At 66.1% G+C, this 24,851-nt stretch overlaps 1 protein-coding gene across 19 annotated transcripts in view; it reads right to left on the reverse strand.

Moving 5' to 3' along the window:
• KIF1A (kinesin family member 1A) overlaps positions 1-24,851 on the reverse strand; it is an 89,524-nt gene that overhangs the window by 34,190 nt on the left and 30,483 nt on the right. For 3 of the 19 annotated variants that reach the window (XM_072796985.1, XM_072796982.1, XM_072796981.1), the window contains exons 6-27: positions 24,268-24,446; positions 23,639-23,750; positions 22,417-22,494; positions 22,027-22,092; positions 21,742-21,759; positions 16,150-16,225; positions 14,943-15,021; positions 14,083-14,225; positions 13,664-13,690; positions 12,323-12,534; positions 10,179-10,258; positions 9,807-9,882; positions 7,685-7,764; positions 7,285-7,391; positions 6,318-6,401; positions 5,540-5,720; positions 5,389-5,461; positions 5,185-5,278; positions 4,108-4,256; positions 3,671-3,849; positions 2,426-2,563; positions 1,532-1,801 (exon numbers count right to left, since the gene is read on the reverse strand). In XM_072796985.1, coding sequence (XP_072653086.1) covers positions 1,532-1,801; positions 2,426-2,563; positions 3,671-3,849; positions 4,108-4,256; positions 5,185-5,278; positions 5,389-5,461; positions 5,540-5,720; positions 6,318-6,401; positions 7,285-7,391; positions 7,685-7,764; positions 9,807-9,882; positions 10,179-10,258; positions 12,323-12,534; positions 13,664-13,690; positions 14,083-14,225; positions 14,943-15,021; positions 16,150-16,225; positions 21,742-21,759; positions 22,027-22,092; positions 22,417-22,494; positions 23,639-23,750; positions 24,268-24,446 — 2,501 coding nt within the window. The remainder of the gene's footprint in view (positions 1-1,531; positions 1,802-2,425; positions 2,564-3,670; positions 3,850-4,107; positions 4,257-5,184; positions 5,279-5,388; positions 5,462-5,539; positions 5,721-6,317; positions 6,402-7,284; positions 7,392-7,684; positions 7,765-9,806; positions 9,883-10,178; positions 10,259-12,322; positions 12,535-13,663; positions 13,691-14,082; positions 14,226-14,942; positions 15,022-16,149; positions 16,226-21,741; positions 21,760-22,026; positions 22,093-22,416; positions 22,495-23,638; positions 23,751-24,267; positions 24,447-24,851) is intronic. The other 16 variants (XM_072796997.1, XM_072796996.1, XM_072796995.1 and 13 more) reach the window with 7 other exon arrangements.

Consider the following 24,851-nt stretch of genomic DNA (forward strand, 5'->3'; position numbering starts at 1 on the left):
ACGTTTCCAAGTGAAGCCCTTTGCAGGCCGCCCGCCGTATGGGGGGCTGGCCTCTCACGGATGACTTTACTTTGGTTGGGTTGTTTCGTGACATCTCAGATCCACAGAGGGGGGGAGTGTTGGAAGGACCCAGCTCTTTCTGGCTGAGACTGCAGAGCCCACACCCCGTTTCTCCCGGTGCCCTCGCTCCCCTGCGCCCTGAGCCCACGCCTACCTGACACGGGGGCTCCCCGGGGCTTCCCAGAGGCCTGCATGGAGCTGGGCCCCGGGGCGGCACGCCCTGTCGGGCCCCGCAGAGCGGGAGGCCCAGACCCGGGGCGCCTCGCGGGGTCAGAGCCCCACGTTTTTATCCAGGAGGCCAGCATGTCACGCTCGTGGAAAACTAATCAGAATAAATGCGTGACATGCCCCCGCGGGAAGCTGCTTCCTCCCGCGGGACACGTTGGTGGGGCTTTCACTCCAGGGTCTGCACCCAAGGGCTCCCCGTGGGAACCCCCCTTCTCTGGGGGCCAGCTTCCGGGACTGGTTGCTCCGAGGTCAAGACTTGCAAACGCTCCCAGCGGCCTGGCCCAAGGAAGCGATGTCCAACTCAGCAAGGGTCGCTGTTGGAGCCGTCTGACCCCTCTTATATGCGTGACATCTACACGCAGCTGCTTCGTGAGCCAGATGCTCCACGACTGCAGCTAGGGTTCTAGATCTTTCCTTCGCCCGTTTTGCTTCCATTCCACGGCAATAAGAGCATGAATGGCAGCTGTATCTGCCCAACCTGCCGGCAAAGTCTGGGCTGCCCCGGGGCCTCTGCCCCACCTCCTGCCCTTGGGCTCCCGCTTCTGTCCAGAAAGTGAAGCGGGGCCGCTCTGCAAAGGGCACGTCCCCTGAGGGCACGGGCCACGTGTGCCGTCTACCGCCATGACGGCCAGGAGGCCGGGGGAGCGAAGGCTCAGGGAGAGGCAGGGCCCCCGGGGCCCCAGGCTTTGGAGGCAGACCCCGCCCTGCCTGAGGCCAGCCTCCCTTCCCGCCCTCTGGGACCGCGTCCTCTACCTTCTGCTCCTTCTCCCGGAGGGAGCGGCACGGACAGCAACCCAGCAGCCTCCGACTCTCGGGCCATAGCAGGAGAAGGCACAGAGGGAAGCGGAGCCGGCCCCGCTGGTGGTGGGTGCCGAGACGCAAACCCCCACTTGCCCAGATGTCCCCGCGGGCCCTGCTCGAGGACTCCTCCCAGGGTTCTAGAGCCTGTCTGCAGAAGGAGCTCCGCCCGCACGGAGCCGGATGGCCGCGCTCCGGGTGCACCCCGACTCTCCCTGCTGGGCACACTCCAGGATGGTCAGGAGCCCTCTCGCTCCCTCACGCCCTCTCCTCGGGGAGGCCAGCCCCTCGGCCTGCCTCGGCCTGCCTTGGCCTGGGGGGTCTGGGGGAGCTGCCCCTGCATACCGGGGGCCACGCCCTGACGGCGGTCAAATTGTGCCCGCAGCAGTGCTCCTGCGCAAAAGAGCTGGTTCCTTCCCAGCATGCCGTCCTCGACCTCACCAACCTTCCTACTAAACTGAACAGGGGGGGCCGGTCGTAAAACGGGTCCCGGCCGTCGCACAGCGCGTGCTCCGGAAAGACGTCGTCCTCCAGGTCCTCCTCCTCCTCCTCCTCCTCCTCCTCCTCCTCCTCCTCCCCCACGCTCTGCTCCTCGGCAGGCTCGGTGGCGTCGGAGTCGGGGCTCGAGAAGGTGGGGGAGGGGGTGAGAGCAGCCATGCGCTCGCTCATGCATGTGTTGAGAAGAGGGTAGCTGTTGCAGCCAGAGATGACTGAACTGAGGTTAGTACGACAAGACAGAGAGAAGTTAACACCAGCTACTCGCAGGGACGGACAGGGGTGGGGGCGGGGGGCTTCTGTTTAAAACCAAAACCAAACACACAGACCATCAGGAATGCTGCTTTCAGAGACAAGAGAACCAAAAGTGCACCCCCGTCCCCAGGCTTGGAAAGAAACCGCACGTGTGGCCCGTGGAAGGCTACGGAAAGTTCTGGAAAGCCCCCCGCTGGCTGGCGTGATCCTGGCCAGGTGTGGCTGAGGTCGTGTGAGGACCGGGTGGCTCAGGAAGCCTGACCAGCCACCTATTCACACCCGTGGACACGTGCAACCTGGCGGCCACAGCCCCGCAGCAGGCGTCGGTGGCAATGCGGAGACCCCGTGCCCTCCCCGGTCCCCCAGGTTACAGGGCCCACTGGTCTGTGGACAGGAGTGGCTGGGGGGTGGGGAGCCTCGGACCCAGGAAGGTCGAGGACAGGGGAGTCAAGGGGGGAAGGGCCTCTTGCTGGGGTCCCCCAGCCGGGGGGCTCGGCCTCGGGAGGAGGCCCCGTCCCTGCCCCCACCACCTTCTCTCTCTCTCTCTCACTCTCTCTCTCTCGGCCCAGGGAGGGAAGGAGGCGCCCACCTGCCCACCAGCCGGAACCAGGGAAAGCGGTCGTAGAAGGGGTCTCCGCCCGTCACCACGTTGTCACAGTCCTCGATGACACTGGAGGGCACCTCTGCCGCCCGGTCGTACATCTCCCGCATCAGGTCCAGGCGCTGCCTGCAGGGGCACAGGGAACACCGTGGGCCTCGGCGGAGCGTCCGGCACGGCTCTGGCCACCGCTCAGCGTCATCCGGGGGCCAACGCGGTCGTCACGCTCGGGATGGGGCGTCCTGTGCGGAGCCCTTAGCGCTCAACGGTGCGATAGGATACAGACATGGGAAAATGATCATCCCCAGAAAAACCAACATGCTGAAGGAGAAAGGAAGTGCTGTCCCTTCCCCCCGGGACTGGGGAGTGACGGGCATGCCCTGTTCGCCCGCGGGAGGGTGGGGAGGGACCGTGAGCCTGGGCTTCTGCTCGCACGAGTCTCACGGGGAAGGAATGCGTGGAGGGGTGTGCCCGGGTAGGACTGCGAGTGTGCACTAGTGGCACCTTCCGCTCCCTGTGTTTTACGACATCGAGACATCCCTGGGGGCTCCCTGGCTGGGCCAGCCAGCGACCGACTTGCGGGTGAGCCCCCGTCACTGAGCCGCACTCTCTGCCCGGAATCACCCTGGGGTCAGGCATTGGGCCACGGGGCTGCCCTGTGTCCTGAGGTCTCCAGAATAACTCAACCAGGCTGGTCTCAGCAGATGGCCCTGCCCGCAGTGCCCGAGGACTCGCCTGGCTCTGCGCCCATGTGCCTCCCTCCCGGCGCCATGGCCCTGCCTCTGTGCACAGCCCCACGTCCAGGGCACCTCAAGCCACGTTAGACCTTCCTGTGTCTCTCACAGGGACGCTGCGCCCCCCCAATCCAGCCCCCGCCATCTCCCCCGGGGATCCCGACGGCCCGGGGTGGGGAGGCTCCAGGCTGAGCTCTTCTGAGGACGCAGCCCCGCTCGGTGCGCTCCAAGACCCCTCACCTGCACCCCCTAGGGGCTGGCTGGCTTGTCCCGAAGCTCTGCTGGCCCCGTACCCCCTCCCGCCGCCCCCCGGCCTCATCCAACCCTTCCTCCAGGAAAGCACAGTAGGCTTTACCCCTGCGTCAGTAGAAGGAGAACATGGACTCGATAATAACGCTTTTCCTCTTGATATTTAAAGCAATTATGGCAGAAGAAACGAGCACACGGACACCGGAGCGCCGTGACTGCGCCCACCCCGTGCCTGCCCCGCGCCAGCCCGCACCTGAGCTTCTCCAGCGTCCAGTAGTGGGTGGCCCCGTTCTTCTGGTCTTGGACCTCCACGGCCACGATGGTGCGCGGGAAGGGGCGAGTCTCCCGGTCTTTGGCGGCCTCTGGGGGCAGCAGGTCCGGCGGCAGCGGGGAGTAGAGCGTGTCGGTGAGGAGGACAAACTGGAACTGGACCTGTGGTGGGCGGGAGACGATCGCCGTCAGCCCTGGGTGGGTGCGTCCGTCGGATGCAGCTCACCGGCTGCTCCCTGAGCGGGAGGGACGCCCGCCCACCCGGGGCCGCCCCCTGGGCCTCGCTCACTCTGCCCAGCGCTCTAAGGGGGCCAGGTCTGCTGTGCGCTCCCCGGGGGGGGGGGCAGGGACGCCCGGCACCGGGTCCCCTGCACGCAGTGCCGCGTGAGGGGGGCAGCGGGCAGCGGGGCAGGAGCCCACCTTCTTCTTGAGCTCCACGCTAATGGCGTTGGCTTCCTTGAGGAAGATGGCGTTGCCCCACAGCAGGTCCCGCAGCGACGTGAACTGGTACCACTTCCACTTCCGGAAGGCCCAGAGCGCCAGCTCACACTCCCTCTCCGTCCACTGGACTGTGGGGAGAGGCGCCCGTGCTCATCACGGAAAGGCCACAACGCCCCCCTCTGCCCAGGCCCGGGGCTCTGTGCTTGGACCCCAGGCTCACATGCACCGTTCTGGGCGCTCGGAAGGAAGGGGAACTGGCAGAAAGGCCTGAAAGGCTCCGTGTGCCCCCCGAGAGGCGGACCAGACCTGGAGCAGCCGGAGGGCCCGCCTGGTAAGCTAGACAGGGCCGCCCACTGCACAGGGAGAGCCCCATGGGGGCCGCGGGGGGGGGCCTGTGCCCACAGGAGGGCGGCCAGGAGGGCCACCCAGGGCTCAGCCCCACACCCCGACCCGGCTCACACGCCTTTGCCCGCTCGCACCCCAGGAGAAGGGAAGCAGGGGCCCCAGGAGGGGAGCCTGGGAGCCCGGCCGCCCTCCTCCAGCGCTCCTGCCCCGAGGGAAGGGGCCTCCCAGGGTAGGTGATGCCACACAAGGGGAGGCCAAGGTCACATGAGCACAAAGTCCTGAGAGGCCGACCAGAGGCCATACGGGACCTGAACCCAGGGCCTGACTCCACCCCGTCTGCCCTGCCTGTGGCCCCCTTCATGCCCAAGGAGGCCTGAGGTCAGCAGGGCAAAGGGGGCGCTCAGTAGGGATCCTGAGGGAGGAGCAGTGACCTAGGCTGGGAGGGGCACCAGCCCCATGCAGGCGGGACGGCGAGTCAGGCAGCACCTGGCTGCCCTGCTTCCAAGCGGTTCCCACCCGGACCAGCGAGCATGAGCTACCACCGCACAGCCTCCCCCGAGCCCCGGCACCGTGGGAGCCCCCCCGGGGGACAAGGAGGCCTCTCCTGCGGGGTGGCCCGGGACCCCAGGGCAAAGGAGCGGCCCGGGGGCTCTCCGTCCAGGACCCTTCCCCAGCCCGAGGCCCGGGCGCTGCCAGCTGAGAGCCCCTCACCTTCGTCCTCCGGCTCTTCCTCCTCCTCGTTCACCTCAGGGTAGTACCTGGAGTCCATCTGCTTCTGCAGGGCCTCCAGCTTGCTCTCGTAGTCCTGGCCACGGAAACGGCACTGAGGGCCCGCGCGGAGACCAGGACCCTGGCCGCCCTCCTGCCACAGGGACCCGGCCCCCAACCCCGGCCGGCGGGCGGGGCCGCGCTCACCAGCCTCTGCTGCTCCAGCAGGTACGTGGCCTCCTCCCGCTCGCGGCGGTACTGGTCCTCCAGCTCCTGGAGCCTGCGGGAGCGGGCAGGGGTGAGGGCGCGGCGGGGAGAGCGCGCGGGGCGGGGCGGCCACCCCCAGCTCGGGCCTCACCTCTGCTCCATCTCCTGCTTCATGTCAATGCCCTGCTTCTCCAGCAGCTCACGCTGGGCGAAGGCCCAGTCCACGGGCTCGGCGGGCGTCTCTGCGCAGGGCGTGCGCTCACGCTCCTGCCTCGCCTGCTCGGGGTGGTTGAACCGGAACACGTGGCTCTTTCCCATGATGATGCGGTTGCCTGGGGGACGAGCGAGGCCGGCAATGGAGGGGGGCTGTGGCCTTGGAGTAGCCAAAGGGGACGAGGGCAGGGAGAGGGGGAAGGTGGAGCATGGGCGCTGGCTCCGCTGGTCCTCGCAGGTCCCCGCTCTGCACCAGCCAGCACCTGCCCTATGGCCGGGACCTCACTGTCCCCCCAGGCCCAGCCCCTCAGTGCCCAGCCATGCTGGCCTCCCCCCGTGACCTGGCCCCGCACGCTCCTCCACCCCCGGGGCTGTGCTCGGCTCCTCCGTAGGCCACAGCGTGGGCTCCAGGCCTTCCCTGCCCATCGGCCTCCCCACGGGCTGGAGCAGGGCAGGGGCCGTCTGTGCGTGGTGGGTCCTCCCTAAGGCCTCCCTCCGCTCCTCCCCAGCCACCTTGGCCGGCCACCCTCAGCTGGTCACCGCTCTGCCCTCCCTGCCCTTGGGCCCTGATTACAGCCAGGCCCAGCTGCCAGGAGGGACACACCAAGCTGAGGCCTGTCCTCCCGGCACAGGCCCTGCCCCGCATGCACGGACCCCAGGCCCCGTCCTGAAGCAGCAGGGGAGAAGGGCCCAGCGTGTGCACGCCCCAGCCATACCTGACCGCAGGATGCTAGGCTCCGTGACTTTCTTGCCATTGACATAGGTGTCTGCGCCCTCGCAGGGCTCCAGGGTCACCACGGCTGTAGGATGGAGAGGAGGACTGTGAGGGACGGTCATCCTGGGTGGTCACGCCCTCTGGCCACCGGCAGGGCTCGGCCCACCTGGCCACCCAGGTGGCCCCCAGCAGGCCTCTCTCCTCCCTGCTGGCTGCAGAGCCTGACTGTCGGCAGACAGTACCGCGTTTGGGCCCCGAGGAAGCCCGCGGAGGGCTGAGCCTCACACAACAGATGAGGAGCGTGACACACAGGGAGAGGCGCACGTGCCCGAGTCAGAGAACCAGGACGGCCGCCAGGGTCTCCACGGAGGCATGGGCGGGAAATAGTGGCTGGAGTCCCAGAGCCCCCCGGAGCTTAGTGCCCACACACCCAGCGGAGGGCAGGCTCTGGGACAGAATTCTGGGAGTGCCGACGTCCCCAACACCGTTTAAGGCCGTCATCCTGAAATGTCCCCGTCACAGTGGGCTGCAGCCAGACACTTGCCAGGGAGAAGCCTGGTGCTGGGGGCCATGGGCACCGTGACGCCACATGGACACAGCAGCTGCCTCCCTGAGAGGGCCACACCCAAGATGGGCAACAGGGAGAGACGGGCAGGCGGGCTGGGTCATGGACAGATGGCCACCCCGAGGCTCCCCCGGAAAGTGTGGTCCAAAATTAGCTCTCCACCCCTCATCCGGGCTCATTCCTCACGGCTTTACTATCCTCCTGCCCAGGAAGACCCCGGCCCACTCCTGGCACGGGGAGGGAGCCCCGTGTCCAGAGCCCAGCACTCAGAACCCCATTCCAACGGAGGGGCTTCCCCGGGACTGACGGGGAGCCTGGCTGAGCCCGCAAGCCCCCCTCAGGCCTGAGGGTCGGCAGCACCAGGGGCAATGGGGGGACAGGGGGCACAGAGGGGCAGAGATACCTTCACTGCCCCCTCGGGAATCGCTCCGGAAGACGCAGTGCTCCTCCTTGATGAAGTGCCCACTCAGGACGATGTCCTGCCGCCGCTCCGCATCCTCCCGGCCCACTCTGGGGAGAGGCGGGGGACCGTCAGCACCGGCTGGACCCAGTGTGCCCATGACGCCACCCACCAGCCTGTCCCCGCCCCTTCGTGGGGATACCCAGTGGGCTCCTTGGGGAAACGCCCGGGGTGCACACAGATGGGGGATGCCCCACGCACAGCCCGGCCCAGGGGAGCCACTTGGCACAGAGGAGCCGTCGGCGTTGTCTCCAGCGACAAGCACGGGAGGAGAGCAACGTTCCAGCAGATGCCAGGCTCGGCAGCCCCTCTGCAGGGGGAGCCTAGCCCCCGAGACCCCCACCTGGTGATGCCATCCTTGATGTAGTACAGGAGACACTCGGACATCAAGGGGTCCTCATTCAGGTTGACAAGATGTGGTGTCTGAGGAAAAAGGGGGGGTTCAGCTCTCCCGGGGGGGCGCAGGCACCCAGTGCTGGCCACCCACCTGACCCCTGTCTCCTCACACCCAGACTGCCACCAGCCCCAGGCTTGGCCTCATGGGGACTGTGTCCTCCCAGGTGGCTTCTCTGAGGAGCCCAGGAGCTCAGAACCAGGGGGGCAGGCAGCTGCCAGTGGAAGGCACCTAGTGGGTGCTGGGCTTTCAGACGGGCTGGGAGCCCAGGGTGCTGCTGGGGCTAGGGTGGGCCCTTGGATATACAGGGTGCAGGCTGGGTCCTGCAGGGTCGGGGCACCATGCTCTGGGTCCCTTCCTCTGCCTCGAAAGGGGGCTCCAGGACCCCGCTCCAACTGAAGCACCAGTGGATCTGTGAGTCCAGAAGGATTAGGATGCTGACTGGACAGGGATCTGGCCTGGGGCTTGGAGCAGACGCTGTGAAAGTAGTCCCTGCTGGGCCGCCCGGCTCGGGCCCCTCTCATCCACGAGTGTGTGAAAGGTGACCACCCTATCTGAGCACTGCCCTCAGTAGCCTGGGCCTCCCAGGGCAGCCCCCGCAGGCTTCGCCCACTGGGGCCCTAGACCCGCTTCCTGAGCTCGGGAGCGCCACCCCGCACGGTGTGCCAGGCCAGGGTCCTGCAAGCTGGCGGAGGCGGGGATAGCATCCTCGGCTTCCCGCTGGGTACCTCAGAATGAGCAGCCTCCACGGTAAGTCCCACAGGCCCCCCACCCTGTGCAGGACTGTGAAGTCCTGGTCGTCGGACACCAGGGACAACTGTCCCCAACCAGCCCTTCTCCCGAGCACGAGAGCCGAGCTTGGCCGGCCGGGCTGAGCAGGGACCCAGCTGGCACGTGCGCTTCACCAGAGTCCCCGGGATGCCAGCCTTCCCAGGGCAGCGCCTGGACCAGGGCCGTTCAGTGTTCCTCTGCCACCGGCCCCAGCCACCTCCCCCACCCCACGGCTCTGCACGGTGGTCCTGGGTACCCCCCCAGGAGGGGGCAGGGGCTGGCAGCCCACAAACAATCCATTCCAAATGAGAACGAAAGGCCTACGGGGGTGGGGGGGGACGTGAAGCAGCGTAGCACCCGCTCCCCAGCACAGAGCCTGCCCACAGGTCCTCCCAGGCACCCCTCCTCCCCCCGCCTCCGGGCCCTGGCCCATCCTGCCCCTTGGCTCCCGGCCCGGAGTGCATGGCCCTGTCCCCAGGGAGGGCCACCTGGCTGATGAATGCATCACAGCAGCATCCACCCCCCTTGCCGTGAGGTCCCCAGCCGCACCGTGGGCGCTACACGTGCTTCTGGCTTCAGGTTTAGGCAACACAGAAACGCTTCACCCCAAACAAAGCCAGGGTGAGAAGCCAGCCAGGGTGAAGCTGCTCTAGGGAGGGGGCAGGCACGTCCTCACTGACCCCGTGTCACAGGCAGGGCCGGGGGAGCCCCGAGCTGTGGTCAGAGCAGACTGTCACCACCTCCTTAGAGGCCTCCCAGCTTGGAACTTGGCTCCTAGGAGCTCTAAGGGTCGGGCCCTCTTGGGGTGAAGGGGGGACCGGGGTCCTAGAATTACCAGACTTCTCCCCAGGGCTCACATCACACCCCACCTGAGCTACTGAAGGGGGTGGTGCTCTGCTCCCCTTGAGGCCCGCGGCTGACAGGGCCGGGGCCAGGAGACCAGGCCTGGGAGGGAGAAGCCGAGGCCCGGCCGGGTCAGCCAGACCCGCTTCCGCTGAGCTCCGAGAGGGCGGCTGCCTCCCAGCCTCCTGTCAGCCCGACCCTGCCCCAGTCTGGCCTCAGCCCCGAGGGCCCCCGTCCACTCCTCAGCAGAGACACCCACCTGGACGTCCTAAGGCCCCGGGGACATCCTGCTGTGAGGAGGCTGGGCCAGGTCCCCCCACAGGGGAGGTCTGGCGGCCCCCGGTGCCGGACCCGCCCCCTCTCCTCCCAGAGGAGCCCTCTGACACCCCACAAAGGGTGGTGGGCCGCCGGCCGTGTCCGGGTCAGGCCGTGCCCCAGAACTGGAACCAGCACCTACCTTTTTGGGAGAAAACACCCCCAACGTGCCGCCATCCTCCCTCATGGCCACGCCCATCTCGGCCAGCAGGGCCTCCCTGCGGGGACAGCGTCCAGGTCAGCCCAAGCCCCGAGGCCGCGGGACCAGCCTCGTCCCCACCAACCAGTTGGCCAACCAGGAGGCAGGAGGGCTCCGGTCACGCAGCCCCGGGCGGCCCCCCATCGATGGAGGGCCAGTCACCTGATCAGGGATCGGGTCAACGGGGCCATGGGTGACGGGGGTGGGAATCCCCGGTGAGAGCGGATGAGCCTGTCCCACAGGAGGGCCTGGCCACCCCCAGGAGCAAGAGCCCCAGGCGGGGGCCCCGGAGTCCTCAGTTTCCCCACCACCCACCTCTCCATCCGGATGGCTTCCGTCCGCCGCAGCTTCTCCTCCCAGGTCTCGTTGAGCTCGGCTATGATCTTCTCCGTCTCCTGGACAGGGGGACAGAGCAGAGTGAGGCTGGGGGCCTGGGGCGTGAGCAGACACGGGCCCGGCCGCCAGGCAAGGGGCAGACGCACGGCCAGGTCAGCAGGCGCCAAGGCCCCAGCTCCCGGGTCGGCCCAGGCAGCACGATGCCCGGAAGGTCAAGGTGCAGGGCTGAGGGGTTGACGTGCCCACGGACACAAGTCTCTCCTGCGGACACAGCCAGACGGCAGACGGAAGGGAAAATAAACCTGGAGGGAGAGAGGCACGCGCACAGGACACGAAGGGATGTGTGGGGACACGGATGTGCAGGGACATGGAGAGACATAGGGACGCTGAGAGACATGGGGACACAGACACGGGGACCCTGAGAGACACAGGGACACCAAGAGACACAGGGACACTGAGGGACACGGGGACACGGAGAGACACGGGGACACAGAGAGACACATGGGGACATGGAGGGACGTGCAGGGACACAGAGACATGGGGACATGGAGAGATGGGGATGCTGAGAGACATGGGGACATGGAGAGACATGGGGACACCAAGGGACACGGGGACACGGAGAGACAAGGGGACATGGAGAGACGTGCGGGGGTTACAGAGAGATGGGGATGCCGAGAGACATGGGGAAACGGAGAGACATGGGGACACCAAGGGACATGGGGACACCGAGGGACACGGGGACACAGAAGGACACAGGGACACCAAGAGACACAGGGACACGGAGAGACACGAGGATGCAGAGAGACACGGGGACACCGAGGGACATGGGGACACCGAGACACTTATGGGGACATGGAAAGATGTGTGTGGACATGGAGAGACATGGGGACACTGAGAGACACAGAGACAGACATGGGGATGCTGAGAGACACAGGGACACAGAGAGACATGCAGGGATGCCGAGAGACTTGGGGACACCAAGAGACACGGGAACACCAAGACACGCATGGGGACACAGAGAGACACATGGGGACACCGAGAAATGTCTGGGGCATGGAGAGACACACAGGACAGTGAGAGACATGGGGACACTGCGAGACACAAGAGACAGAGACACACGCAGGGACACCACCAAGAGACATGTGGGGATGCTGGGAGACAAAGGGATGCTGAGAGACGTGTGGGGACAATGAGAGGCACACAGGGATGCTGAGAGACACCCGGGGACACTGAGAGACACAGGGATGCTGAGAGACGTGCAGGGGCAAGAGACACATGGGGATGCCGAGAGACACCTGGGGACACTGAGAGATGCCGGGATGCTGAGAGACACGGGGACACCGAGAGACACATGGGACACTGAGAGACACAGGGACACTGAGAAACACACAGAGATGCCAAGAAACGTGCAGGACAGTGAGAGACACGCAGGGACGTGGAGAGACAGACGAGGACAGAGAGAGACAGATGAGGACACGTAGCGACAGGCAGGGATGCCGAGAGACACAGGGATGCTGAGAGACCCGTGGGACACTGAGAGACGCATGGGCACCAGGGACACGCAGGACATCGAGAAATGCGGGGACACCGAGAGACACTCAGGACACTGAGAGACACAGGGACGCTGTGAGACACACGAGGGCACTAGGGGCACATGGAGACACCAAGAGACACGTGGGGACACCGAGAGTGGTTCTGAGGCACAGACGTCCCCCGGCCATTCCTGGGACGCGGACGGCCAGCACAGCCCACGTCAGCACCAGCTCCTGGCTTCCTTCCCGGCCCCACACCCCAGGGTCACCCACCCACCCCGCACCCCACCCCGGCCTCGGTCCGGCCCCTGTCCCACCCCCTCAGCCGCCCCTGCCCCGCACAGCCCAGCCCCCCAGTCAGCCCATCACCACGAACCCGGCAGGGGTGAGCCCAGAACACCGGGAGGGGGCACAGAAGCCCCAGGCCCCCCGGCCGCCCGCTCCGTGGCGCTGGCACTGGCGGGGGTACCCCTGACGCTGCGCCCGTGCACATGGCGTGCACCCCACGCTGTCACCGCGCCCGTCCCGGGAGGAGGGGGCTCGGCCGGCCCCTCGGTCCAGGCCCCCCACAGGTGGCGTCCCCGCCTTCACCTTCAGCCTTTCGATGGCCTCCTCGCTGCCCGGGGCAAACAAGATGCGCTCGTGCAGGCTGGACACGGAGGCGGCGCGGCTGGACAGGGCCGAGAGCGAGGACGAGGGGCTCATGCCCACCAGGGCGTTGGTCACTGTGGAGAGATTGTCAGGGGCTGGACTCAGCTCCGCCCCGCCACGGTTACGGTTATTGTTCTCAAGGTCGGACACGTCTACGGGAGGAAGGGGGGGGCGCAGACACACGGGAGGGAGAGAAAAGAAAGACCGAGTTGGGAAAGAGCAAGAGGTGGGTGGAGAGAGGCGGAAGCAGGAGCCCCAGCAGGTGCAGCGCGGGGCCGCGTGGACAAGCACATGCAAGGCTGCCTGCCACCTCCCGGCCGGGGGACCCCGCCCCAGAGCCCCCAGCACCCGGCGCAGCAGGGCACCCCTCGAGCTCCTCTCTACCCCCCCGCCCCGCCCGGGCCTGCGGCCCCCTGCCCCCCGTGCCCGGGAGTGGCCTCCCTGTGCCCCCACCCCGCCCCTCGCCTTTGCTGTCACCGCCCGGTGGCCTTCCTGCACCCAGGGCCCTGGCACCCATCATCCTCTCTGCGCCCGCCCTGTGCCCCCAAGGTGCGGGGACCGCGCCGCACCAGCTGTCCGGCCCCACCGGGCGCAGAATGGGCCCCAAGAACACCCTGGTGGACAGGAGAACAGGGGACCCCTGAGGGAGCCCCCACCCCAAAGAGCCTGCTCTGGGCCACCCCGGGGCTCCGTGCCCCCACTAAGGCTGGGATTTGGGGCGAGGACACCCTCTGGTTAGCGGAAGGTGCCCAGACCCCCTGGCAGAAGCAGACACACAGCAGAGCAGCGGCAAACAGGACAGCACGGGGTGCCGGGGCAGAACAGGACAGAACGGGGCACCCCGCGGCCCCGGGCTCAGGGAGGCGCCACCCCGCGGACCAAGGCCAGAGGGAGATGCGGGCTGGGGCTCTGGCGGCCTTTCCGGGGCCGGGGGCTTCGGGGTGTGGGGCCGGGAGCCGGAGGGGCAGACCCGGCCCTCCTTGCGCCCCTGCGCCCTCCTGAGCTGCCCCGGCCTCTGGGGGCACAGGGCGCTCGATGGGCTGAGCTCAGCCACTCCCAGCCCGCGAGGGCCCCCTGGCCTGATGGCCACACGGACGGGGCCGAACCGGGGGCGCGGGGCGCGACGCCTGCACATCAGGTGCCTGAGCAAGAGAACTGTAGCCCCAGCCCCCGGAAGGGGGGACGGCAGAGGGGGGCTGGGCAGGCCCCTCCCGCCGTGCTGCCCTACACCCCGCGGAGCAGGGACAGAAGCGGGAAGCGGAGAGCAAGGGGGATACACACATTTGGGTCCTCCGGGCACAGTGTTGGCTACGGGGAGGGGAGGCGTGGGGGAGGAGGAGAGACAGAGAAACAGAAGAACAGGTTTGTCTCCAGAGGGTCCGAGGCACCCCGCTGCAGGCGGCCACCAGGCTGGGGGCGGGGGGCTTGGGCGGCCGCTCAGGGACCGCCGCAACCCCAGCACCCACGGCACGCCGGTGTGGCCTCCAGGGAACCGTCGCGGCCTGCCTGGGCCAGCGCCAATCCCACACCATGCAGTCCACCCAGGCCGAGGCCGGAAACCCCAGCCTCCCACCCGAGGTGGCTCGCCCGGGGACTTGGAGCAGGGCTAGGGTGCGGGCGGCACGGCCATGGGGCGGCCCGACCCGGGCCCCGAGGAGCTGCCTGCCCAGGACCCGGGACAGGCGGGCACAGACACTCACTGTCGGTGATGTCCCCGAGACCCTGGGCGTACAGCAGGTCCCGCAGCCGGGTCACCTCGTCCTTGAGCTCACGGATCAGCTTGTTGTTGGGGTCCTCGTTGATGACGGCGTTACAGCGGATCTGCTTGGCCCGGTCGGCGTACCTGGCGGCCAAGGGATCGTGGGCTGTGCCCGTGCCCGGCAGGCCCAAAGGGGCCCGGGGCAGAGCCGCGGTGGAGAGGGGGGACCCTGGCGTGCGGCACAGTGGGGGGACAGGTCGCCCCACTTGGAGTCAGGAGGCCAACGGCCAGAGACCTACAGGTGGGTCAGCCAGGGCTGCCCTCCCGCTTGGGGGAACCGAGTCCCCAGGAGGAGCAGGGATGGGGTGGCACCTCTCCCCCTGGGGGGGGCCTTTGCACCTGGACCTGTGGTCCGGGGTGGGGGGAGCAAGTGTGACCGCAGGGGGACCCAGGGTGACAGTGGCGAGTGTAGCCTGCACTCCTAAGTGTCATGGGTTGGTGTGCATGTGTGCACGGGGACCCGCATGGGGACCCCACTCCTTTTCCACTGGTGGCGTGTGACCTGGGGCAACATACGGCCTCCTGCAGGGCCAGCTCCAGGCTCCCCGGCCCGGCCGCCCACCCCGCAGCCATGGGGACGGTCGGGACGCCCCCTGCCCTTTGCTCGGGAAGGATCTGGTTTGCGACCGCAGGCGTCCGGGACCGCTGGGGTCCCTTGGGTGCCGGGAATGGACGGGGCCGTGAAGGAGCCCCCTGGAGCCTCGAGGAGCTGCCCAGCTGAGGTGGCCGCACCCCAACCCCCAAGCGGCGCTCCTGACACGGGCAGAGAGGGGTCCACGCCCTCCTGGAGCCAGGCCTCACCTCAGCGTGCTCAGCGTCTCGTCGTAGTTGATGTCCGCGGGGCTCAGGGCCGCCACCATCGCCGTCCTCGAGTTCCCGCCTGCGGGAAGAAGGCCGCGTCATGCGGGCTCCTCTCTCCCCTGTCCCCTCCTGCCCATGAGCTGGGGAGGCCGAGGCCCAGACAGGTAAACCGAGTCACGGGCCAACGTGTGCACGGGGTTCTGGCCTTCCCCACCGCAGCGGGCGCCTCGGTTATTCTCCTTGGGCAGCGTGCTTTTCTCGCGTGGGGCTCTTCTCCACCAGCCAGGCCGCCCCACCAGGAAGAGGGGAGCCGCGGCGAAGCTCAGGCGTCTGCTACTTGCTTTAGAGCTTCAGCATCCAGGCCGACGCAGGATGCAACGATTTCTTTCGTTTTCATCTTTCTCATTTAGAACATTTTTCTGAATATTTCCATCCGTGTCCTGGCCCAGGGCAGCGCGGAGCGCGGTGTCGGGTGGTGCCCTGCCCTGCGCGAGGCAGTGGACGTCCGGCTTCGGCTCTGATGCCGCCGGATCACTCGAGGGCTCAGAACAGTCAGCGGCCTGGTGGTGCTCAGGGGTGGCCCGCCGGCCTCTCCTTGACTCAGGGACGTGTGTCCCGCGGCCATGGTTCCGGGGCGCCGGCTTGGCCAGCGGGGCTCCCAGGCCGTAGCCACGAGGCCGAGGACGGCTGTGTAGGGCCCAGCTGCCTACATTCACCGGGTCAGCCCAAGACTCAGTTTACCTTCCTGGGCGTCAGCCTCCCAAGCTGTGGACTCGGCCAGGGAAGACCCCCAAGGCTATTTTTGGGAGGAAAGGGGATCAGGATTGGGACGCTTGAGTCTCCATCCCCCCGTGTCAGGGAGAAGGGGTGACATATGGCGTCTCCCAAAACACCCGCAAGCAGGCAGCGCTCCCCGAACCACGGGGTCCCAGCGAGGGGTGCGCACTTGCTCTGGGCGTCAGGGGCGTGAAGCGGGGGCACCCACAGAGGTGTCAGGGGGCATCCTCCTTCCCCGCAGTTGCTCCCCTTAGCCCTTCGCCGGCCGCCTGCCCAGGCCTTCTGGAAGGATCCCCAGGTTTGCATCAGGCTCGGCCCAGGACGGTGAGGGGCCCCCTGGCGGCAGAAGGCCCCTTCCCAGGAGGAGGCAGGCTGTGGGCCCGGGGCGGAAGTCGGAACCCCGGGGATCGCGGGGGCCCAGAGCCCTCACCCAGATTTTCCCGGAGGAGCCAGGTCAGCACGGAGTCTCTGTAGGGAATGAAATCGGTCTTCTTCTTCTTCTTGTTCTGTGGGGAAGAACATTCCAGGTCAACCCTGAGCCCACCGGAGGGGGCAGTGGAGGGGGAGGCAAAGCACAGGGTCCCCAGAGTCAAGCGCTGCTGCAGGCAGGGGCCGGGCCTCAGGCCTCCCCCCCAAACCCCAGGGCGCCGGAAGCCCGCTTCTGTCACTGCCCTCAGGCGCCTCCCCGGTCCTCCCGCCGAGCCCCTGGGCCACACGCCGGCCGCAGCCGATGGCCTCCCTCCGCTCCCCCAGAAGGACCGACCTGAGCCCCCCGCCCCTCACGCAGAACCGTCGGGAAAGGCGCCAGCGCCCTCGGCAGGGCCCGGCCTCTCTCCCTGCGCACGGAGGTCACGGGCCGCGGACCCTGGGGACGAGGCGTCCTCCACAGCCCCGGCCCCCCGCGGCGGGTTCCTCCACCGGGGCAAAGGCGGCTCAGGGGAGCCATGGGCTGCGCGAGCTACGGCTTCGGAGGCTCGACTCGGGCGCACCGAGGCCCCTGGCCGTGCCCTAGTCTCCAGCGCCTCCTGCCTCGGTGCCGCTGCCCCAGAGCCCCTGCGGACACGCGCGGCCCCGGCCCCCGGGCACCCCCCAACCCCCGCACGAGCTCATCAGCTCATCCTTGATCGTCCGCCTCAGTTCTGAGGGGAGCTCAGGAGCCGCCGGCCTCGCGGGCCTCCCCGCAGCTCCCGGGGCTGACGCCTTCGTCCTCCCGGCACTTGGCGCGCGCAAGCTGCGGTTCTACCTTGTCTGTTTAATTCCCAAGGCCGACTCGTGCGCCGCCCTCGTCACACGCCGCGTTTCCACGGTAAAGCCCCGCGATCACGCGGCCCCTTCCGCGAGGACCAGGCCAGTCACCCGCGGGGCCGCCGCTCTTTCCACGCCGGCAGCCCCGCGCTCGTGCCGCAGCCCCCGTCGCCTCACGCCGGGGCCTCCCAGCGCTGACTTCCACTCTCCGCCTGCCACAGGCCACCCCGCTCCCATCTGCTCTGGGTGCAGCGGCCTGAGCAACAGGTGAAACCCAGCGCCGCGCCCCGCTCGGCCACAATCGGCCACCGCCTGACAGGAGACTGAAGACCTCGACCAGGCCCCGCCGGCTCCCGCCTCCTCGGCTATGCGCCCCCAGGCCCCTGCTCCAGGCCCTGGTCCTCAAACACTTTCTCACTCACTTTCCGTTCCCGAAAAAGTGTTGTTTTTTTTTTTCCAAAAAAGTTTCTATCGCAACCTGCCCCACAGCACTCGACACAGCTCCCGCGGTGCCTCACACATCACCTCAGTCCCTTCCTCACTCCCTCACGCAGCTCCCCGCAGCTCCCCGCACAGTTCCGGGCCCTCACACAATTCTGCACGACCCGTCACACGCTGCGTCCCACCCACACTTCAGGACACAGTTCCCTCTCATGGTGCCTTATTTAGTTCTTCCCACAGTCGCACCTAGATCCCCACACAGATCTCTCCGGAACTCCTCACACAGTTCCGCACAATCCTTCAGAGCCCCTGACACAGCCCTTCACAGTTCTTCACGCATTTCCCCAAAGAGCTTCTCACAGCTCCAACCTAGTTCCCCACCCCACGACCCCTCCCACAATTCTGTCTCTTACAGTTCCCCACACAGTCCCACTGCAGCTCCTCACACCCCACCCATAATCCCACACAGTCCTGCAGTTCCCAAAGACGTCCTCAGCGCTTTCACACGGTCCCCACACCGCGTTGCAAACTTACGTTCACAGTTCCACAGTTTCTCACAGTTCACGCCGTTCCTCCCCAGCGGTTCCTCGGTTTCTCACCTAGTTCCTGGCACTCCCCCCGCATCTCCTCACACAGATCCTTACACAATTCCTCATCACACAGTTCCTCGTGACTCTTCACACAATTCCACACACGGTACCGCACAACTCTATACACAGCTCCACGTACAGCTTGCCAAACAGCTCTTCTCACAGTCCCTGACATGGTTTCTCACAAAGTTCCTTTCAGGTCCTCACACCATTCTTCTCAGTTCCTGGCATAATCCGTCGTCACACCACCCCTAACAGTTCCATGCATGCTTCTCTCTGTGGTTCCATAAACAGCTCCTCACACAATTCTTAATTCTTCCCAGTTCCTCGGTTTCTTCACATGGTTATGACTTAGTTCCCCGAACCCATTCCACGTGTGTCCTTACACAGTGCGCACAGAGCTCCTCACAATTCCTACGGCCTACATCTGCTTCCTTACAGTTGCTCACAGTTCTCCACAGAATTCATGTGGCGCCTTACGTAGTTTCCATCTCACATCCTCTCATAGTTCCTCACACAGCTCCCCGCACAATTTTTCACACTTCCTCCCACAGTCCCACAAAATCCACATGTAGTTCCTCCCAATTCTTCACAGCTTCTCACAGTTCCACATGGTTTCATAGTTCACACCATTCCTCAGTTCCCAACAGTCCACACACACACACACACACACACACACACTCTCACACAGATCCTACACAATTTTCCACACGCTTCCACACACATTCCCTCGGAGTTTCTTACAATTCTCCACACAAATCCCTGACATAGTCTGTTACACAGTTCTGCATGCATTTCCCCCAAAAAAATTTCTCACAGTTCCTTAAACACATTCCTTTTCCCACTAGGTGGGAACTGTGCACGTAGAACTGTCGGGAACAGTGTGAAGAACTGCACTGAGACTGTGTGGGGAACTCGGTAAGTAACTGAGGAGAATTGTGGGAGGGACTGTGGACTGTCCCTCACATGGTTCCCATATGGTTGGTTCCCTCACAGCCCCTGTACTTTCCCACACACGCTTCCTCTCACAGTTCCACACAGTTTCTCATAGAGTTCATGTATATTTCCTCATAATTCTCCACATAATTTGTCATAGTTTCTCTCACATCCTCACAGTTCTACTCAGTTCTTCAAACTTTCCCACAAAGTTTACCAGAGTTCTCCATGTAGCCCCCTAATCATTCCAGAGTTCCTCATAGCTCCCCAAAAACTCCCTTAAAAGTCACTCACACAATCCCCACACAGTCCTCCACACCGTTTCACACATTTCTTATAGTTATGCCAAGTGCCTCGTGATTCTTCACTTACGGTTCCTCACACCGTTCCTCACAATTCTTCACGGAAATCCTCAGAATCATGTAGTTCCTCATGTATTTTCTCAAATTGCTTCTCACAGTTCCTCACACAACTGTGTCCCAACCATTCACCTACTTCCTCTCACAATTCCACAAAGCACACACGGATCCTCACAACTCACAGTTCTCACAGTTTCCCAATGGTATCTCATAATTCCTTCAGTTTCTCAAAATTCCATCATAGTTCCTAAGTTCCTCACAAAGTTCCTTTCACAATCCCTTACACAGTTCTGTACTCTAGTCCACAGATTTTCTCCTACATTTCAATAGTTCTTCGGAGTCCACAGTCATGAACAAGGCTTCTCACAGCCCCACAGAGTTCTCACGCGGTTCCTCACAGTCCCACGCTTCCCCCAGTTCCCCATATAGAAACCCACACTTCCTACAGTTTCCCACCCAGTTCCTCACAGTCACATATAGTTCACCACAGTTCCCTCATGTAGTTCCACACGCGTGCTCTCGTGGTTCCACACAATCTCTCACACGGTTCCCTGCACACTTCATAACACACTTCACAGATAGTTGCTTCACAGTGTTCCCAAGCAGTTCCTTTACAGGTCCCGGAAGAGTTCCTCACATTTTCTCATAATTCTTTTTTTTTAATTTTTTTTTTTAAATTTATGATAGTCACACAGAGAGAGAGAGAGAGAGAGGCAGAGACACAGGCAGAGGGAGAAGCAGGCTCCATGCAGGGAGCCCGACGTGGGATTCGATCCCGGGTCTCCAGGATCGCGCCCTGGGCCAAAGGCAGGCGCCACACCGCTGCGCCACCCAGGGATCCCTTCTCATAGTTCTTGACACATTTCTTCACACAGTGTCTCAGCTCCTCAGTTTGTCACAGTTTTTCTCATAGTTCCTCACAGTCCCCACAGGTTCCTCGCAGAGTTCCTCAGGTGAGTCCACACGGTGCTCTCTCACATACGTCCCCACATAATCGCTCACGATTCCTCTCATCCGTCCAGTCGCCAGCTTTTCACAGTCCCACACAGAGCTCCTCCAAGTTCCCATGCAGGGCCCCACACCGTTTCACAGACTTCCTCTCCGTTTCAGTGTGGTTCCTCACACGTTCCACACAGTTCCTCACAACACTTAACACAATTCCAGACTTCCTGCGCGTTTCCCCGTACTAGTCCCTCGTGCTTGCCCTAAACAGTCCCCCGCACGGTTCCTCATAGAGCGACTCCCAGTTTTTCCCAGGTCCGCACACGGTTCCTCCAGGTTCCCCATGCACACAATTCCCACGTATTTCCCACACCATTCCCCTATCGCCCACACTGTCGCAGTTCCTCACAGTTCTTCACACAGTTCCTGCCTAGCTCGCCGCACAGCTCCACGGGTCCCACGCACCGTCCCCACACCATTTCATACACTTTCTCTCACATTTCCTCAGTCTTCACATGGTTCCGCTTCACTTTCTGCATAGTTCCTCGATTTCCTCGCACAGTTACCCATTTAGCTCCCCACGCCATTCTCCAGTCCTTCCCACAGCGCACGTTTACTCATAACTCGTCATACGGTTGCACACACATTTCGTCACAGACAAATCCTCACGTGCCGTACGTGATTTCAATTTTCTACGGTCCGCGTTACAGTCCCTTAGTCACTTGTGCGTTTTCCCCGATTCTCACACCTCCTCCCGAAGTTCTACGCACAGGATTTCACAGCGGCCCACACGGTTCCTCACAACTCCCTCGCCGGATTCCCACACTTGCCGCACAGCGTTCCAGGTACTTCCTGGCGCAGTTCCTCGGTGTTCAGGTTCTTCCACGATGCCTCACACTGTTCGCAGTTCCACACGCACTTCCCATCCAGTTCCTCACAAAAGCATTCACGTAGCCCCTCACAGATATCCACGCTGTCCCCACAGGCAGCGGCTCTCAGACCCCTGCTTCGTTCCTCCCGCGTCTCCTCGCGGTTCCTAACACATTTCCCCACACGGCTGCCCCATAGTCGATCGCACGTTCCTCGCGTTTCCTCCTCCACGCTCCCTCACGTAAACCAACGCTTTGCCACTCGAGCACCTCAGCCTGGGCTTCCCGCCTGCCCGGCCGGCCCTCGGGTCTCAGCCCTGCAGCGACCTGCCCTCGCAGGCTTCCCCGGCCGGGCCGACTAGAGCTTTCCCGCGTGGGGCTCGCGCTCAGCCCATTTTTTTCCTTTAGGGGATTTATACCGGCTCAGAGCGGACGCTGGTGCTGCTTCTGCGTCCGCTACGTCCCCCGAGCGCCGCGGCCCGGGAGCCTGCGTTGTTCGAGCACAGCCCAGGGCTCAGCGAGGGCCGCGAGGTGCACGGGCCCAGGCGAGTCTCGCTGCCGAGGCCTTCGCGGAACGACTGGAGCTAAAGGCGCTCGGCGCTCGCGCCCGCTCCTCGCCCGGAGCCGAAGAGCCGCTTACCTTGTTGGGCCCGGAGTCCTGCAAGAGAGCAGACGGCGTGTGAGGAGCCGGGGGGGGGGGGCGGGGGGGGCGGGGGGGCCGGGCGCCCTGCGGCTCTTCCCTCCCCGGGCTCGCCCTCTCGGCACAGAGGCCTGGGTGCGGCGCACGGACGCGGAGTCACAGGGCCCGCCGCCCCACTGCCGCCCCGCGCCCGCGCCCCCCTGTCCCGGAGCCCCCCGGAGCCCCGGCCCCTCGGCAGGCAGGCGCCCCGCGGCCCCGCGCCCGGTTCCAGAACCCGCTTCTCACCATCTCGGCCAGAGCGGAGATGACCTTCCCCAGCGTGGTCAAGGACTTGTTGATGTTGGCGCCCTCCTGTGCGGAGAAGGCGGTCAGGCCCCCGCCCGGGCCGCCCTCCTCGCCCCCACGTGCTCCCGGGAGCCCCGGTGCCACCGTGCCCGCCGCCCGCGTGGGCACTGCGGGGAGCGGGGCACAGGTGCTCGGTCCTCACACCGCGCCCCATGTGACTCACCGCCTGTGTCCCCATGACCCGCCCGGCGGCCACACTCCCCAACCCCCCCCCGCCCGTCCTAGGCCCCTGGTGCCGGGGCGCAGCCTCCTCCGCCCGCCCTGCAGCCACCACCCGGAGGTGACCGTGGGCGCCGAGGGGGGCCCGCCACGTGCCCGTCGGGGGCCCACCTTGAGACGCGTGCCCTTGGCGCCCGTGGAGTCGGCCCGCTCGCTGCCCGCCAGGTCCACCAGGCTGATCTTGCTCACCTGAAACGGCAGGCGTGTCACACGCGCGACGGGCCGCGGGCCACCGTGGGGCTCCCCCCTCCCCCGAGCTTGCCCTGGGGCGCTCCCCTGAGGCGCCGCGCCCTCCCCGGGCCTGAGGGCCTCGGACCCCCGGCCTCCCTCCCCTCGCGGCTGGTCCACCACTGCCTGAGGTTCAAGCCCCCCACCCCAGGCCGCACCCCCCGTACCCCTAAAACGGCCGGTGTCGTGAACCCGGTTCCTGCGTGCCGGCCACGGCTCAGCTGCCCCACGGGGACCCGGCGACTGGACGGGGCCCCCAACGCCACCGGGGCCTGGGGGTGGCTGCGTGCCCTCCCGCACCATGGCCACTGCACGCAGGACGTTGCCCGGGGCCCAGGGCAGGGAGACAGTCGCGGCAGGAGGCCCCGCTTGGTCCCCCCGGAGCCCCTGGGCCCCGTGATCTGGGAGGACAGTCCCAGGCCAAGCCGACCGTGCGTCCCGGGTCTCAGGGTGGGTGACCTCCCCACACGCTCTGCAGCCCCCAGGACGAGGCCCGGCCGGCGCATCAGGGGCATGACACAGAGACACCCGGACACTGACGGCCAGAGGCACTGGTGACACACGAGGCCCTGAGCCTGCCCCGCCGCCCTCCAGGAGTGCCCGTGCTGCGTCACTGGACACGGCCACCCCCGCGCCACTGAGGCCGCTGAGGCACGTGGGAAAGGCACCCGGGCTGGGGTGCGGCGGGTGGCACAGCCCCGGCTTCGTGCTCGTGGAGGCCGGGGGCCCTCCTGCCAGCCGGCCACGGCCGCGGCCACCCCTGGGGTGGCACAGCCCTCGGCCCCCGCCTCCTCAGGTCCCAGCCTCCTCAGGCCCCAGCCTCCTCGGCCCCGACTCCACCAGAACTACCTGGCAGGAGGCCAACGGGGGCAAACGCCAGGTCTGCGGCGCCCCCCACTCCCAGCCCCTCCTGCACCCAGGGGTGGGGGCCAAACGCCCCGTGAAGGCCCACGCCGGGCGGGGCGGTAGGTGCCGGCACCCGGGCTGAGGGCACGGTGCATGCCTGGCGGGCTGGCGGCCGCCTGGGCCTCCTCGCTCCCTGGGTGGGCCTGACCCCTGACCCCTGATCCCACCCAGGTGGCCCCTGTGCCGAGGCCACACCCACCTTCTCCGTGGTGATGTTGGTCTCCGCGTCGTGGCGCTTCTGGGTGAAGATGATGTTGAAGACGGCGTGGGAGCGGCTACTGGTTTCATTCATGTTCGTGGCGGCCACGGTCCTGGGGGGACAAGGCACATGGGGTCACCGTCACTCTGCGGCGAGCGTGAGGATGGCTGACGGTGCCGGCCCAGGTCGCGGGCGTCGGTGCCCCAGCTGTCTACCACGTGGTGACCCTGCACCTGCGGCAGCACGTGCAGGGCCCTCACCCTCCCGGGGCCCTGGGTAGCGGGGAGGGGGGTGGCTGCCGTGACCCCAGGGCCCACCCCCACGGCTGACCCTCCCCAGGTGCCCTGCCCGGGCCTGTCCGCAGGGCTGCTTGTCCTCGGAGGCGGCACGGCTGGGCCTCCCGACCTCTGACCTCTGAGCCCACAGGGAAGGTTCCCGGGAGCCGCCAGGGACGCCCCCGGTACCCCCAGGGCACAACGACCCCTAGAGGAGCCGCCCCCACCTAAGCGACAGTGCTCCGCTGGACGGGGCGGGGCGCTCGAGGCCCCTCCCAGGCTGGCACCTCCCCAGGTCGGGATCTCACAGAGCCCCAGGGGTACCGGGAGGCCACCGAGCCAGCGGGCACGCACCTGGCCTTGTTCCCTGAGTCCATGAGGTCCTGGATGTCATTGTAGGAGGTGACGGCCAGCTTGGAGAGGTCCTCCACGTAGGGCCCCAGCAGCGGGTGCTCTCGCACGCGCAGATTCCCCTTGTTCTTGGGGTTCAGGAGGTCACGGACTCGCTCACAGTAAATCTCCATGTAGCTCACCTGCAGGGCAGAGGCACCATCAGGGACCTGAGGTGGGGTGAGGGGCCGCCATCGGGGGGGGATGGGGCAGTCAGGGGGACCTGCGGCAGGGGTGCGGGGCCACCATCGGGGGGCACGGCCGACAGCGGGGACCTGGGGCAGGGGCGAGGGGCCGCCGTTGGGGGGGATGGGGCTGCCAGTGGGGACTTGTGGCAGGGGTGCGGGGCCACCATCGGGCGGGGGACGGGGCCGACAGTGGGGACCTGGGGTGGGGCAAGGGGCCACCGTCAGGGGGGACAGGCCGACAGCGGGGACCTGGGGCAGGGGCGAGGCTGGGGAAGGCGTGCAGGAACCCCCCAGCCTGTGTGATTGTGCGAGGTGGGTGCCAGCCCACGTCCTGCCGGCCCTGCCCCCTGCACAGCCAGC

Source organism: Canis lupus, chromosome 24, assembly GCF_048164855.1.
Source record: "Canis lupus baileyi chromosome 24, mCanLup2.hap1, whole genome shotgun sequence".
NCBI classification, from domain to species: domain Eukaryota; kingdom Metazoa; phylum Chordata; class Mammalia; order Carnivora; family Canidae; genus Canis; species Canis lupus.